Source organism: Notolepis coatsorum (assembly GCF_963971535.1).
Source record: "Notolepis coatsorum genome assembly, chromosome: 10".
NCBI classification, from domain to species: Eukaryota; Metazoa; Chordata; class Actinopteri; order Aulopiformes; family Paralepididae; genus Notolepis; species Notolepis coatsorum.
Genome location: NC_140174.1, coordinates 130,226,242 through 130,239,939, shown reverse-complemented (window position 1 = coordinate 130,239,939; position 13,698 = coordinate 130,226,242). Strand labels below are relative to the sequence as shown.

The window sequence follows — 13,698 nt, the reverse complement described above, 5'->3', positions numbered from 1 at the left end:
ACAGGGTTACCTGTTCAACTTGGTCGTATCAAGGGTAAGGAAGGAGATCCGGTTTCCCTGGGGCTTCCCCACCCTCCTCTCAGACATGTTGTTTACAATATATTGTGTCACTGTATTTGTGGGGATACGATGTAACCCTCAGCTTAATTGCTGGGGTTGTGCTTTCCGCTTGAGAAACTATTTTTTTCCTAAAGAAAAGATTGTTTGGTCACTTATCATGTGTGCTTAGCAAGGCCTGTGGCCAATACATAATCGAGGACTTCTGTCTTCTCTCGTTATTAAAAACGGCGTTCCTCTGTAGTAGGAGGGTACTGTGCCATTTTTTGTTGTGATGAAGGGTTGTGTGTGTCTTTGTGATCTACAACTGGGTTAGGTTTGGCCCACAGAAGCACATGTGTAAGTCTGGACCGGGGCTCTTAAAGGGGGCCCTCTCTGTTCTGTGTTTTTTCCTTAGTAAAAATCAGATAGCAGGTTAGCACATGAGCTATGTGAGGCTGTTCGATGCTTCATATAGCAGGCTATGACTGTATCATGCTCTACTTGTCATTACATCGTATCATGGGTGTGGGGTCGTAAAGGGGTGAACTGGTAATCCTTTCCTCCCCTTTTCTGATTGGTCAGGGGTTAAAACCTCCTGTCCTTCAAGGTTCCTGTCACGTTGCTGTTCGGCACGTTACAGGTAAGAGGGGGGGGGAGTTTTCCTGGTCCCACGCCCTGGAAGATTGGGCGTGTGCACCGCGGAAATTCCCCCGCCATAGAGTACGTCACTGAGCGCGTCTCTGTTGGTAAGACTTCCGTGGGTTGTTCAGGTCCATGTTATGGATCTGTTTCAGGGAGTTGTCAGAGCTCCTCCTCACGAAGCTTCTCCTCGGGGAGAAGTGCCTTCTGTGAGTTCGGACTCTCCTTCCCTGTGAGGGAGCCTCCTCAGAGTTTCAGAGCCTCCTCCTCAGATTGTCAAGGTGAGTAGAACTTCAAAAAGGAGTTCTGCTCTATTGTGTGTGTATTCAATTCAATTCGATTATTGAGTGTGTATTGGTTCAGTGCCTCCTCCTCGGAGAGCCCTAACCCAAGTGTTACATGGCTCAATGTTGCAATATATTCTTTTCAATCTATACAGCTTGCGTGGGAAGTCTCTCTGGGGATTTCTGTCTCCTCCGTGTGGCGAGGGTGGTGGGATGTAAAAATTGTACCCTCAGCTGCGTCACGTGGGATTCATGTCAGTCTGTGTTTCTTTCTTTTTTAAATAAAAAGAGGAAGGAACATGAAGCACGACGGCTCCGTGTCGTTCTCCCAGGCGACTTGGAGGAACAATGTTTGGTGTCTTGCTAGACTATCCATTGATGTGTTTGGGTCTCGACGCGTACATAGTGCTGGCTCGGGGTGTTTCTGTTAAGAATCACGCAGGGGCTAAGTGCGCCTTGGTTGCTCATTATTAAAACAGCGTTTTTATAGGGCAACTGGGATGGAGTTTTGTCTCTTCCGAGCGCCAGTTTACTAGGTTGTCTCGATGAATTCTCGTTCATATCTGGGGGATGTTAACGGAATAGATCAGAACATAGGTAGAGGGGTCTCACACCCTTGGGGTGGGCCACTGAGCGTGGTACAGATGGGACCGTCTGGGTGGCGCCCTCTTTTCATGTTTTAGATTGACATGCATACCTACCCCCTCTTCTGGAGTGGGCATGTCGGCGTGGTTAGGGCACGGGACTGGTCTGGTCGCGCTGGTCCAGGTCAGTTAACCCGTTGTCCGCCGGGGATGCAGTTCTGCTGTTCTGGTACCCTGAGGGACTTGTGCTTTTTTCGGGGGGAAAAATGCCGGGTCGGCCCGGGTGTCACAGGGTTAGGCGTTATGGAGACCCTTTGTTGGGTACATGTTGTACTCTGCACTATTGTAATGGCTTACGGCCATACCAACCTGAACACGCCCGATCTCGTCCGATCTCGGAAGCTAAGCAGGTTCGGTCCTGGTTAGTACCTGGTTGGGAGACCGCCTGGGAATACCAAGTGCAGTGAGCTTAGGGCTGGTTCTCCATTCTTTTCGCTCCTCTCTCACACGTGGCGAAGAGGGGGCTGTTGGGGTGGTCTTTTGGACCTCCTCTGGTAACCCTGTGTGCTTCCCGAGCTGCCAGGCCCGGTCCGAAGTAATGTTTCGTCGACCCGTAGGCCTGGAATAACTCTTTTTTGAAAACTGAAACACTTGTACTGCGGTATAGCCAGTGTATACCCGCAGGTGTGTTTTGGAGTTTTTTGTTGAGGGGTTATAGGAACAACCACCGCATGTGGTACCAAGAGGGTGGTTGATTCCCTGGTGTGTTGGAGCAGAGTCAACTCCCGGGTTACCCGGTTGAGTGTGCCCCTGCACGTTCATGATGTCTGCCAATCATGTCAGCCTTCTCTGCCTCGACCCCTCTGGGTGTTTTTTTTTAATGGAGGCTTTGTCATGGTGATCAACAACGCCAGCATACGCCCCTTCCGCCGGGGGGGGGGGGGCTGTTTTCAGCTGACTCCTTTGGCGCCTGTCTCGTCCGCAGTGCTCCAGGCTCAGGTTACAGCCTGCTGCCTGGTTTCCCCGGTGCGCTGCCTGCTTCCGTTGGTTAACCTTTTTGAGTGCTTATGGCCATGCTGACTGCCTGTTCTGCAGGGTCAGTGTGCCAGGCGGTGTGCTATTGGGGGGAAAGGACCCGCTCTTGGAGGGGCCTTATCCGAATACGCTGGCGATGTGGGGGGCGGTGTCACTAAGTGACCGCCTGGTGGGGTCTTGATGCCTGCCGTCATTGACCTCTCCGGGCCCCCTTTTTCCAGGGGATCCAGTTCCTTCAGTGGGTCTGGGTCTTCCTTCGTGCTCCGCTGCTACAGCCTTGCCACGGGGTTGGGTTTGCTCTTGACCCCGTGATTTTGGGGGCAGTAACGAGGTTTGTTCCTTCCGTTCGTTCCCTGGTGGCATGCGGGTTGTGCGTGTGTGTAGTTCCTCTTCGCACGGTCGGATCCGTCTCCCTCCCGTAAGCCTCCAATAGGGGGGGTATCCTCCATTAGGGAGGGTCGGGGGGCTCGGTCCTCCCCGGTCTGATGGTTGTAGGGGGCCTCAGCGGGGTACATTTGTCGAGCTATGGCTCCCGCTCAGCTCCTGTTATGCAACTGATGCTGAGCGAAAGCCATAATGAAATAGAACGTAAGGTTATGTATATAACCAAGTTCTATGAATTATGGCGACGCTCAGCATCAGGACGCCGCTGCGGCCCTTGATCTTTCATTGTGGTGAAATTTGTTGGGAAGGAGATGAGTGTGTGGCCCCACCCCTGCTTATGTAGGCAGCAGATGGGGGTGTGGTCAGACGGATGTTGGTATGTAAAGGTACATTTTGAAATGTATTCAGTGCATATCCACTGAAGCGAGATATTATGCAACTGATGCTGAGCGTCGCCATAATTCATAGAACTTGGTTATATACATAACCTTACGTTATTGATCGCCATCTGGTAGATCGATATGTCCATTGGCTGATGCTATATTCCTTTACTGCATACTGAATTCGGCGTCGCAAAAGGTATTCCATGCAATCTGATGAAGGCATAGCTTCACGCTAACAGAAAAAGTAGACCTGAATGAAAAAAATTAACATCCGGTCTGAAAACAAGGAGTACTCCATTCTCGAGACAGCACCACTACCAGGATCTGGCCGGTAATGCACTTTTCCGAATTGTTGTGGGAGTTGTAGTATTATGTAGTATCACTTGGATTGACTTAATTATTGCCGATGCCTTTTGTAGACTACAATGTTTTTTTTTCATAGAAAAAAGTCACCGGCCACTGTGGCCGGTAGAATGACGAAGTTACCGGCCACAGCCGAATTCTACCAGCATTTGGCCGGTGGTCAGGTGTTAATGTCAAGCCCTGATTACTGGTGATACTCATCCTTGCATCCTCTATAAGGTTGGTTGGTCTTCTCTATCAAGAGAGGCAAAATGGACATTGGTATCTGTTTATCTTTAAGGCCATTGATGGAAACGTGCCATGGACCTTATCACCATTGTGCTGCCCTCTTTGTTGATTGATCAAAAGCCTTTGATACAGTTGATCACTACTTACTTATAAATAAACATCTAACATTGGGTTGGATGATAATGCCTGTGTCTGGTTTCAGGATTATCTATCTTCTACTAGGCGGCAGTGTGTGAAGTTAGGTCAAGCCCAATCGGAATTTTTGGCCATGACTAAAGGTGTGCCACAAGGTTCAGTTTTGGGTCCTGTCCTTTTTACAATTTATATTAATGATATTGTTTCTTCTTTGTATGGATGTCATGCCCATTTGAATGCTGATGACACAATTGTGTACTGTATTGCTGACTTTTTCCTCTTATGCTTTACAGCAGGGGTCGGCAACCTGCGGCTCCGGAGCCGCATGCGGCTCTTTAGCCAATCAGCTGCGGCTCCCTGGCCCTTTTTTTCCCCTTCTCATTTTAGAGATCGATGTCATACTGTGACACTGAAATGAAAAAATATTTCATCAACTAAAATATTTAGTCAACAAAAATATTTCGTCCCTGCCGTCTGCAAGTGGCTAATCTTGAGTTTCCGACCCCCCAGTAAGCTAACCATGGATAAATCAGAAAAAAGGAAAGTCTGAGGAAAATAGAGGGTTTAATTCAGCGTGGACAGATTCATTTGCTTTCATGACTAACGAGGCAGGCTTATGCCTGATATGTGGTGAGAAATTTGCGAACAATGAAACATTTTCTTTTTATTTTATAGATTTTCCACAAATAAGGGAAGGACTCAAATAAAGCTGCATAGTTCAGGGTTTTATTTCAAAGTAGGTCTACAGATGCCAATGTTTTTTCTCCTCTTCTGTGTTTTATTTCAAAGTAGGTCTACACATGGTAGTCTTTTTTCAAAGTGGACTACTTTTTATTTTATAAATGTTCCACAAATAAGGGAAGGACTCAAATATACCTGAATAGTTCAGGGTTTTATTTCAAAGTCCGTCTACAGACACCAGTGTTTTGTCTCCTCTTCTGTGTTTTATTTAAAAATAGGTCTACACAGCCAGTATTTTTTCTCCTCTTCATAAGAGTTTGAGGTTTTCGTTTTTTATAACAGTAAAAACAGCAATAAAAAAAAAGTAAAACAAATTATTTTTGTTGCTTTATAATTCCATTAATGCAACAAACTGTGTGCTATAAGTATAAAGTATAATACATCGCAAATTACTTTGGGTATGCAATTGTCAGGCGTTTTATGCTAAATGTGGGGTATGCTTGGGGATATATAAAACGTTATACACTGTGTTATCTCCATTTTAAGGGTAAATTGGTTGTGCGGCTCCCTGAGCATTTTATTTTGTGGAAGGGGGGAAAACGATAGGTTATGAATATAACCGTAGTTCTATGAGTATTAGTGACGCTCAGCGTAACTCGAAGCACTCAAGAGGCTACACTACAGCGGGAGCAGGCAGCGCACCAGGGAGACGACCTCCAGAAGAGCCGATCCCTCAATCCAGGCAGCAGGCACTTGACCCGAGCCTGGAGCACTGCGGACGAGACAGGCGCCAAAGGGGTCAACTGAAAACAGCACCCCGGCGGAAGGGGCGTATGCTGGCATTGTTGAGCACCATGTCAAAGCCTCCAACAAAAAACCATGATGCTCTAGAGGGGCCGAGGCAGAGAAGGCTGACACGATTGGCAGACGTCATGAACGTGCAGGGGCACACTCAACCGGGTAACCCGGGAGTTGACTCCACTCCAACACACCAGGGAATCAACCACCCTCTTGGTTCAACATGCGGTGGTTGTTCCTATAACCCCTCAGGAAAAAACTCCAAAACACACCTGCGGGTATACACTGGCTATACCGCAGTACAAGTGTTTCAGTTTTCAAAAAGGGGTTATCCCAAGCCTACGGGTCGACGAAAATGACTTGGGACCGGGCCCGGCGGACCGGGACGTACACAGGGATGCCAGAGGAGTACTATAAAAACCACCTCAACAGAGGGGCGAAAAGAATGGAGAACAAACATCTCCATAATATCAAACCCTGTGACACCCGGGCCGACCCGGCATTTTTCCCCCTGAAAAAAGCACAAGTCCCTCAGGGTACCAGAACAGAAGATCTGCGTCCCCGGCGGACAACGGGTTAACTGACCTGGACCAGCGTGACCAGAACCAGTCCCGTGCCCTAATCAAGCCGACATCCCCAACTCCAGGAGGGGGGGTAGGTATGCTAAGCACACATGACAGTGACCAAACAACCTTTTCCCTAGGAAAAAAATCGTTTCTCAAGCAGAAGCACAACCCCAGCAGTTTAAGCTGAGGGTTACATCGTATCCCCACAAACACAGTGACACAATATATTGTAAACAAACATGTCTGAGAGGAGGGGGGGGGGAGCCCAGGGAAAAACCGGGGGGGTCACCCCTCCTACCTTACCCTTGATACGACCAGGTTGAACAGGTACCCCTGTTAATATGTGAACACGCTGTTCATTGTCATCACAGGCTGAGAAAAGGATTCATTCCTCAATCACATGTCACTAAGCATAGCTTCACAGGTTAATTCAGTGTTTCTCAAAGTGTGGGGCGCGCCCCCGATGGGGGGCGCAGAGGCATGACAGGGGGGGGCCTTGAGATTTTTTTTTTTATTTTTTTTTTGGGATTACAGAAAATTATCACTAAAGTGCTATCTGTTGCAGCTGCACTGTTATCCATGAAAATACCATATTTGGATAAGTTTGACCATTTCTCAAAATCTGAAAATCATTATTTAATAAAACACAGAAAAGGATCACCAAGTTACTCTGGATAAAAAAAACCTTTACAGACAACATTGAGACAAAGCTTCCTGACACATCTCCATCCAAACTCTTGGAAGAACTCATTGAAATCTCATCTGATACCACCTGGAGAGCTAGTTTCAGAGTGTGGTGCTGAGTACCAAGTATCTCATGATGCAGCAGTTAAGGTGTTGATACCATTCAGCACCACATATCTGTGTGAAGCTGGCTTTTCATCCATGACAGCTCTGAAAACAAAATATAGGGCCAAGTTGAGCCTTGAGGATGACATGCGTGTTGCCTTGTCAAAGACTGACAGCAATAAAGACTGTTTGCTTATTTCCTATGTTCGCTTTGTAAATTCCCAGTCACTGAGTGAAGATCTGCTGTTTTGCAAATATGTCAAAAACAGAGCGACAGCTGATGAGCTCTTCAAAATTATTGACAGTTACCTGACAGAACATGGACTGAAATGGGAGAACTGTGTGGGCTTTTTCTCTGACGGTGCGCAGGCCATGGCAGGGAAAAGGAGGGGGCTACAGGCGCTCATCAAGGGGGTCTCGCCAAACGCACAATGGACGCACTGTAAATTCACAGAGAGGCGCTAGCGTCAAGACAGCTTAGCCCTGAGCTGAATGAGGTTGACAGAAGTTATAAACGTGGTAAATTTCATCAAAACCCGACCCCTGAAAGCGCGCCTGTTCTCTGCGCTGTGTGAGGAGATGGGAGCTGAGCATTCTGCAGTGCTGTTTCACAGCGAGGCAAGGTGGCTCTCGCGAGGGAAGGTGTTGTCAATTTGAAAGGTCACGATATTGGTGTTATTTCAATCAATTTAAACATGGCCCATTTCATGACTATTTTGTTGGGGCGAGGGGGGGGGGCCCAAAATATTTTGGTCCGCCAAAGGGGGGCCTGACAGAAAAAGTTTGAGAAGCACTGGGTTAATTAACCAACTTAGTTGTGAGTTCACCCACGTTACAAACGTTACATGAACACACATGTTCTCATCACAACTAACCAGTTCATTTTTACACATGTAAAAAACAATGCAGATTTTCTATGTAGAGAGAAGCTATACCAGTAACAAGACAATTCACACACAACACGCGTCGTATCCTCAATGTATTGCAGCAACACACGTTTTGGAAAACATTGTTATTACAAAACATTTAGAAGGGAAGAAAAGAAGAAGTGTTTAAAGTCCGGTCAGGACTCCTATCTCCACCCTGAGCGCAGGCCGAGAGGACTGCAACACTGGTTAACGGAACAGCCGAGTCGAACCCGGCGTCTCCTGCGTTGGTGACAAGGGTAATGTCCGCTACGCCACCCAGCCGCTGTTCTCCATGTTGACGAAGTCCTCGCTGGCATGGCACCCGGTGTAGGGTCGACTAACATCCTCTGTCAAAGATGACGTCGTAGTCAGAGTGTTTAAGGCATGTTATACTCACAGTAACGTTCAACAGTGTAGCATTAAGCTAACAGCCGCTCCCGACTGATAGCAACAAGCTAACGTTTCCTAGCCTAGTGAACACAACGAGCTAGCGCCGCAGCTATGACGAACCAGAAGAGGTTTGTCATATAAAGGAAGTCAACACATGAGAGTTCAATTTAACAACAATGATTTATTTAATCCTATCTAAAAACAATAATTGATTAAACCACAAAAGCATAATAACATAAACAAATAGGTATGTATCAGAATAGATAAGGATCCCAAGATGGTTCACTTGGTGGCTGATACAACCTGTGGTGTCTGAAGTGGGAAAGCAGATGGGAGAAGCAGACAGAAGGGTTAGACAAGGGAAACATATATACTGTGTGTGCAGGCAGCTCTCTGCACTGCACAGGTGAGGGTAATTGGGTTAACGACCTACCCACTCCACCATGCTCTTTGAGTCAGAAGACTCCCCATTTGCAGGTAGAGTGGGGGTCGTCACACCCTCCCCCTAAAGATAAGGGTTCTACCCTATTACCAAATTACATTTTTATTTACAAACAAGCTAACCCAAATCCCAAATGTAACAATAATACTTTTTCCCAAATTCAAATCAAAATCCCCATTAGTTTTACCCTTCACCCATTCCCCCCACCATCCTGCCTCTGCTCTCAGCAACATAGGGCCCTAAGAAGCAGTCTAAGGCTGAGGTTAGACTAGTGTATTCCTGGCGTTTTTTTATACGTTTTTGACGACGTATCATGTCCTATCTACACAGAAACGCGTTTTTTGGCGTTTTTTTGTGGATACGGCTGAAACGCAAAATTGTGTTTGCGTTTGGAGATACGCAAAAAAAACGCCAGGAATACAGCGTGTAGTCAGCACGGAGCAGTTGTTGCGAAAACGCCCATGCGCAGTAGATACCATCTGCGTGCCCTTCCTGTGTACAGTGTGTGTGTTTGGGACAGAGCTCCGTGTCCCAAATAGCTTCAGCTACCATGTGTTGTCAAGTTATTGTTATAATGACCCCAGTCCAAGCTACAACAGTCTGCATTCCCTTAACAATTGTTTGTATTGAGCCGTATTGTATTGTACCCATATGCAATATGTTAAATAAAGTTTACATCCATTCATTCTGCTAGCATTACCGATTGCATGAGCAGCGGGCTAACGTGAGCTATCAGGATTCAGACCCTGTTAGCTCAGAGTTCCTCTTTCAACTTAAGAAGCATTAAACAAAATGGCCCAGTCATCTATTCACCTTTGTTTAATACACACAGCGTTGTCTCTAATGTTATCTAACTACTGATAGCTCGCGATATCATCAGTTTTGATGCTGGCTAAGTAGCGTGAGCTAACGTTAGCTTCTAGCCACAATGCTATATTGTTATAATGGCATACTCCATTGACGTTAGCATGCAGCTAACAATGCTACAATGCTACCGATCGTTTTTTAGCCTAAACTATCCGCTCTTGGTGGTCACTTGTGTTGATGTTAGTTTTGTTTCATCAACAAATGACAGGCAGAACACACAGTGAATGTATCCGTTTTGTTTATTGCACTTTTATTAGGCTTTGCTGAAAAAAGAATTGCTGCATTGAGTGAGCAAGCAAGATGGTGGCGCGGCATAGGCGCCTGCCTTATTGACATTTCTTTGCTGGAGCTTCCACCAGGAAGTGTATTGGCACATTCGTTCTGATTGGTTGAAATTGCCTTCATGTTTGCCACCTACTGCCACCTACTGCTTTGGCAGTGTACTACATCAGTGTGCTTGGCTGACAAAAACGAAAAAAAAATGAAAGTGTGACTCAGGCGCACGACGTCGCGGCGATACGCATAAGAAAACAATACGAAGATGATACGAAAGGTGTAACCTCTGCCTAAGAGAGCAGGAGACAGTAGGGGGTGGGGAACAGACAAACCAGGCAAAACAAAGAGTTGCACCCCAGAGGAGCACACACACATACAAATTACAAAGCACAAAAGTCAACAATCAAACACATGGGCCAAAAAGGGATATTTTATCTACAGAGCTAAATGGCATTTCCAACCAACCTATCAAGCATACCCCACATAGGTTAAGGGTTAGGCCTCTTTGTGCATGATCAAAATTAGCCACAGGCTTATAATACAACAGTCAAAGAATTAAGTGTCCGTCTCTCCTCCATCTCTCCTCCTACTCCTCCGTCTCTCCTCCTACTCCTCCATCTCTCCTCCTACTCCTCCGTCTCTCCTCCTACTCCTCCATCTCTCCTCCTACTCCTCGTCTCTCCTCCTACTCCTCCATCTCTCCTCCTACTCCTCCGTCTCTCCTCCTACTCCTCCATCTCTCCTCCTACTCCTCCGTCTCTCCTCCTACTCCTCGTCTCTCCTCCTACTCCTCCATCTCTCCTCCTACTCCTCCATCTCTCCTCCTACTCCTCGTCTCTCCTCCATCTCTCCTCCTACTCTCCTCCTACTCCTCCATCTCTCCTCCTACTCCTCGTCTCTCCTCCATCTCTCCTCCTACTCCTCCTACTCTCCTCCTACTCCTCCATCTCTCCTCCTACTCCTCCATCTCTCCTCCATCTCTCCTCCTACTCCTCCATCTCTCCTCCTACTCCTCCATCTCTCCTCCTACTCCTCCATCTCTCCTCCTACTCTGTCTCTCCTCCAACTCCTCCATCTCTCCCCCTATTCCTCCATCTCTCCTCCTACTCCTCCATCTCTCCTCCATCTCTCCTCCTACTCCTCCATCTCTCCTCCTACTCCTCCATCTCTCCTCCTACTCCTCCGTCTCTCCTCCTACTCCTCCGTCTCTCCTCCTACTCCTCCGTCTCTCCTCCTACTCCTCCTACTCCTCCATCTCTCCTCCTACTCCTCCGTCTCTCCTCCTACTCCTCCATCTCTCCTCCTACTCCTCCATCTCTCCTCCTACTCCTCCGTCTCTCCTCCTACTCCTCCATCTCTCCTCCTACTCCTCCGTCTCTCCTCCTACTCCTCCGTCTCTCCTCCTACTCCTCCGTCTCTCCTCCTACTCCTCCGTCTCTCCTCCTTCTCCTCCGTCTCTCCTCCTACTCCTCCGTCTCTCCTCCTTCTCCTCCGTCTCTCTTCCTACTCCTCCGTCTCTCCTCCTTCTCCTCCGTCTCTCCTCCTACTCCTCTGTCTCTCCTCCTACTCCTTCGTCTCTCCTCCTTCTCCTCCGTCTCTCCTCCTTCTCCTCCGTCTCTCCTCCTACTCCTCCATCTCTCCTCCTACTCCTCCATCTCTCCTCCTACTCCTCCATCTCTCCTCCTACTCCTCGTCTCTCCTCCATCTCTCCTCCTACTCCTCCGTCTCTCCTCCTACTCCTCGTCTCTCCTCCTACTCCTCCATCTCTCCTCCTACTCCTCCATCTCTCCTCCTACTCCTCGTCTCTCCTCCATCTCTCCTCCTACTCCTCCTACTCTCCTCCTACTCCTCCTACTCTCCTCCTACTCCATCTCTCCTCCTACTCCTCCATCTCTCCTCCTACTCCTCGTCTCTCCTCCATCTCTCCTCCTACTCCTCCTACTCTCCTCCTACTCCTCCTACTCTCCTCCTACTCCTCCATCTCTCCTCCTACTCCTCCGTCTCTCCTCCTACTCCTCCGTGTCTCCTCCTACTCCTCCGTCTCTCCTCCTACTCCTCCGTCTCTCCAGATCCAGAGGCTGCCGGCGGCGGTGTTAGACTGGCGCACCTTCAGCCGCTGCAGTAAGCAGCTGTCCAGCGCCCTCCATCACTCCGTGGACTCCCTGCTGCGGAGCTCCAGCTCGCTGGTCAACAACAACTGGGGCCTGGGGCTCAGCCTGGAGAACGTGGGCAAGGCCCTGCTGGGGGGCAGCCGCTCGGACATGGCCAAGTTCGCCCGCTCACAGCACAGCGTGGACAAGGCCACCTTTGCCATCCACGAGATCAGCTGCACCCACTACAGGTAGGAGGTGAAGGTGGGTCGGGAGGTTAGAGCGGTCGTCTGGTAATCCGGGGGGTTCCCGGGTTTGGTTCCGTCACCTCCAGTTGGCGGCGTGTCGAGTTGAGAGAGACACTTAACCCCTAATGGCTGCCAATGAGCAGGTTGGCACCTTGCATGGTCGCCTCCGCCGTCGGTGTGTGAATGTGTGAGTGAGCGGTTCAAATGTAAGGATAAATGTGAGCACTATAGCACCATTTAGGGATGCTACACTACACCCTTGTATTAAGGGTATTCACCTGGCTCCCTACTGTATATATAAACAGTATATACAGTAATATACTTTTATTAAGGGTATTCACCTGGCTCCCTAGTACTGTATATATAAACAGTATATACAGTAATATACTTTTATTAAGGGTATTGACCTGGCCCCCCACTGTATATATAAACATTATATACAGTAATATTAAGAGTGAAAAGCAGATACTGTCTACTGGAGTAGAGTAAACAGTTAGATCATATAGGAATCCAACTGGAGTCAGCAAGTGACCTTGATGTGGGGGTAAAGACACAACATTGGAGCGAGTGAATAACATCAAATCTGTGCCAGGGGTCAGGACTATTGTTTATACTAGCTCATATAATGTGTGTCAGGGGTGTCCGGACTATTGTTTATACTAGCTAATATAATGTGTGCCAGGGTTCAGGACTATTGTTTATACTAGCTATTATAGTAATCTTTATTTTAGTCATCTTATTTTATTCTATGCTAAATTTATTGTATTTTTATTATTGGAAGCTGCTATGGCCGAGGGACCACAATAAATAGAATTTCACTCTTCTTGCTGTAAAGTACTGAAATAAGTGACAATAAAGGAATCTGAATCGGAGCATGAGCTAGGTAGTGTAGTTTTTCAAAATTCGAAAGCCCTGGGTCTCTTCTTTCAAAAGACTACACTCACTTTTGGCTGCGGCATTTCCTTGCATCAATATGCGCAGGTTTCCGACTCAATGCGCTGAATCCGTCGAGCTTAAGGGGTTAAAGTCATCTTTTCTTACCCCTATAATGCAAATACAGTCTTATCCTCCTGAAATATGGCTAGATGATTACTTCCGTCTCATGAGGTCATATTATGCAAAAACTGTCTCATCTTACCCCCTCTCCCCAACATACTCTTTAAGATGACATGACACTGTGTTTTGATTGGTCTCGTTATCTCAGCTACAGGCTGACCGACCACCCGCAGCTCAGTATGGAGTTCACCAAACATTCGTCTCATCTTACCCCACTCTCCCCTACATACAGGGCCACCGCTAGGGGCGTGCAAGCAGTGCGGTCGCACAGGGCCTCGGAAGAAGGGGGGCCTCGCGAGAAGAGAGGGGAAAAAAAGTTTTTATATTTTTTTAAATAAAAAATAAATAGAATGTTAACACTATGAGAGAGTGAACAGTTTCAAGTACCTCGGAGCCCACATATCCGAGGACTTGACATGGACCACACACATTGACAGTGTTGTGAAGAAGGCACGACAACGCCTCTACTTCCTCAGGCGCCTAAGGAAGTTCCAAGTCAGTCAGAAGATCCTT

The 13,698-nt window shown here is 47.6% G+C and overlaps 1 protein-coding gene across 1 annotated transcript in view; it reads left to right on the top strand.

The window, feature by feature from the left end:
* The window catches only part of prf1.5 (perforin 1.5), a 71,486-nt gene that overhangs the window by 17,533 nt on the left and 40,255 nt on the right, over positions 1 to 13,698 (top strand). Inside the window, exon 3 of the mRNA XM_084322461.1 lies at positions 11,861 to 12,132. Within this exon, the coding sequence (XP_084178587.1) occupies positions 11,861 to 12,132 (272 nt within the window). The remainder of the gene's footprint in view (positions 1 to 11,860; positions 12,133 to 13,698) is intronic.